Source organism: Condylura cristata, unplaced genomic scaffold (genome assembly GCF_000260355.1).
Source record: "Condylura cristata isolate star-nosed mole 26May11 unplaced genomic scaffold, ConCri1.0 scaffold00008, whole genome shotgun sequence".
In the NCBI taxonomy this organism is placed as follows: domain Eukaryota; kingdom Metazoa; phylum Chordata; class Mammalia; order Eulipotyphla; family Talpidae; genus Condylura; species Condylura cristata.
In genome coordinates this window covers 12,136,278-12,138,200 of record NW_004567109.1, presented here as the reverse complement: position 1 = coordinate 12,138,200, position 1,923 = coordinate 12,136,278, and the positions used below count along the sequence as shown (strand labels likewise).

At 64.5% G+C, this 1,923-nt stretch overlaps 1 protein-coding gene across 1 annotated transcript in view; it reads right to left on the bottom strand.

Annotated features, from left to right (window-relative positions):
* Nucleotides 1-1,246: 1,246 nt before the first annotated feature.
* The window catches only part of FAM110D (family with sequence similarity 110, member D), a 1,663-nt gene continuing 986 nt past the window's right edge, over nucleotides 1,247-1,923 (bottom strand). Inside the window, exons 2-3 of the mRNA XM_004679390.1 lie at nucleotides 1,458-1,516; nucleotides 1,247-1,368 (exon numbers count right to left, since the gene is read on the bottom strand). Of these exons, the coding sequence (XP_004679447.1) occupies nucleotides 1,247-1,368; nucleotides 1,458-1,516 (181 nt within the window). The remainder of the gene's footprint in view (nucleotides 1,369-1,457; nucleotides 1,517-1,923) is intronic.

Below are 1,923 nucleotides of genomic sequence, written 5' to 3'. Positions count from 1 at the left end.
TAGCAAACTGGCTTCTCTCATCCAGCCTCGGGTCTCTCCTGTATCCCCAGGCCCCGCTCTCCAGCCAGGGGTTCCGATCCCGGCGCCCTGGTCAGCCTCGCCGCTGGGGCCTTTCCCGGTGGCTCTGAGCCCGCCCTGGCCCCCAGGCCCGGATCTGCCCCGTCTTGCGGGCATCAGGCGATCCGGCAGGATCTGCACGCGGCCGCTGACTTCTCCCCGGGAACTCCGGCCGGCGTCTCCCGCCGCCCCTGACCCCACCCCTCTCCCGCAGCCCTCTGGCGGCGCCGCCCCCCCAGCCGGGCTCGGCGGCGGCAGAGGCGGTGCCGCGCGGGCCGGGATTCTGGGGCGCCTTCGCCAGCAGGTGGCAGCAGCAGCAGGCGGCCGCGGCGTCCATACTGCGCGGCGCAGAAGCCACCTCGGAGCCGAGCGCTGAAGCCGGGGAGGAGGCTGTGGAGGACGCCGCCGAGCGCCCCGAGCCACGGGAGGCTGACCCCGCGGCCGGCTTCAAGTGGGGCTTCCTCACCCACAAACTGGCCGAAATGAGGGTGAAGGCCGCGCCCAAGGGCGACTAGCCGGTCCGCCGAACTGAGCACCTGCTCTTCCTCTCCCGTCCATAAACGCCCTGCGCGACGCCCGAGTGACCACGTGCTTTTGTTCAGACAGCGAAGGCTCTTTGGCGGGGGAGAGGGGCAGCCTTACGGTGGGGTACAGCTAGAGGGGTTTCACCTCCTTCCCCCACAAACAAAGGTAGAAAATGGCCAGAGACAATCCAGGATAGATGGTGTTTGATTTAGGGTACAAGTTTTCAAGGAGCAGGAAGCCCCAGAGGACGGGCCCTCTGGCCCTGGCCCTGTCCAGACTTTTAATTCAACAAAGGTGGCTGATGCCCTACTGTGCGTCCCGTGCACGAAGGTGAGTTACTAGGCGAGAACTCACTGTCAGTGGTTCCCACACACAGTGACGAACTGAGGAACAAATGTAGGGCTGTACTTGAGACTTCAGCGGGGGTGAGGCCACAGGAATGCTTGGACAAAAACGAATCTATGTAACTTAGCAGAATGCATGGGCAGGGGTAGATAACCCAGGTAAGGGGAGGCCGTGAACAAGACCTGCAGGAAAGACAGGTGCACTCGAGCGTCTTTGAGCGAAAAGAAGACCGAGGCGGAAGGTGAGGCCAAGAGTTGGCAACCAATTCTGGCTCAAAACAGTGACCCTTGGTCTCGGTTCTGGGTCCTCCACGTGTCAGCTACTCGTCTCTAGTAACCAATAGGGGGCAGCAGAACTCCAGGAACTGGGGTCTCTGAAGGGCGGTGGAGCCCAGATTTCCGGAGTGGACCTCCCCCGGAACGCGCAGTGGCCGGCTCCCGGCTGCAGTTTGGACACACGGGTGGAGACACCACAGTTTTGGTACCAACTCGGCGGTGGTCGCCGGCCATCTTCATTGTTCATGCGCCTACCGAGCACCTCCAGTACGCCGCGCGCGCTGCCCTGCGCTCCTGTGGCCATTTCAAAAACGCTTGATGACCAAGGCGGGCAGTTGCGGTCCGCAGAGGCGAAGGGCTCGCCCAGTCACAGGCTCAGCCTGGAACCACACTCCAAAGTCCCCGCGCGCGCGTAAGCAGACCACCGCCCCCTTCCGCGACAGTTTGCTAATCCAGCCCCACGGCCTGTTTGAACCACGTTGGCTTTATTCAGCAGGTTCTCCAATCTCCACCCCAGCTTTTACCCCTCACATCCGGGGCCACGAGGCCGCCCCTTCCCCTCGGAGCGGAGAAGGGCCTCGGGGACCTTTCTGACCCATCCCCAGGGTTCGCGTGGGGAACCCAGCCCCAGAGGGAAGGACGGGTTTGCCCGGCGGCCCCCTGCGCGTCCGTCCGAGGGAGGCGTCCGCCCCGCCCGGGTCCTGCCCGCGCGGCCCCTCCC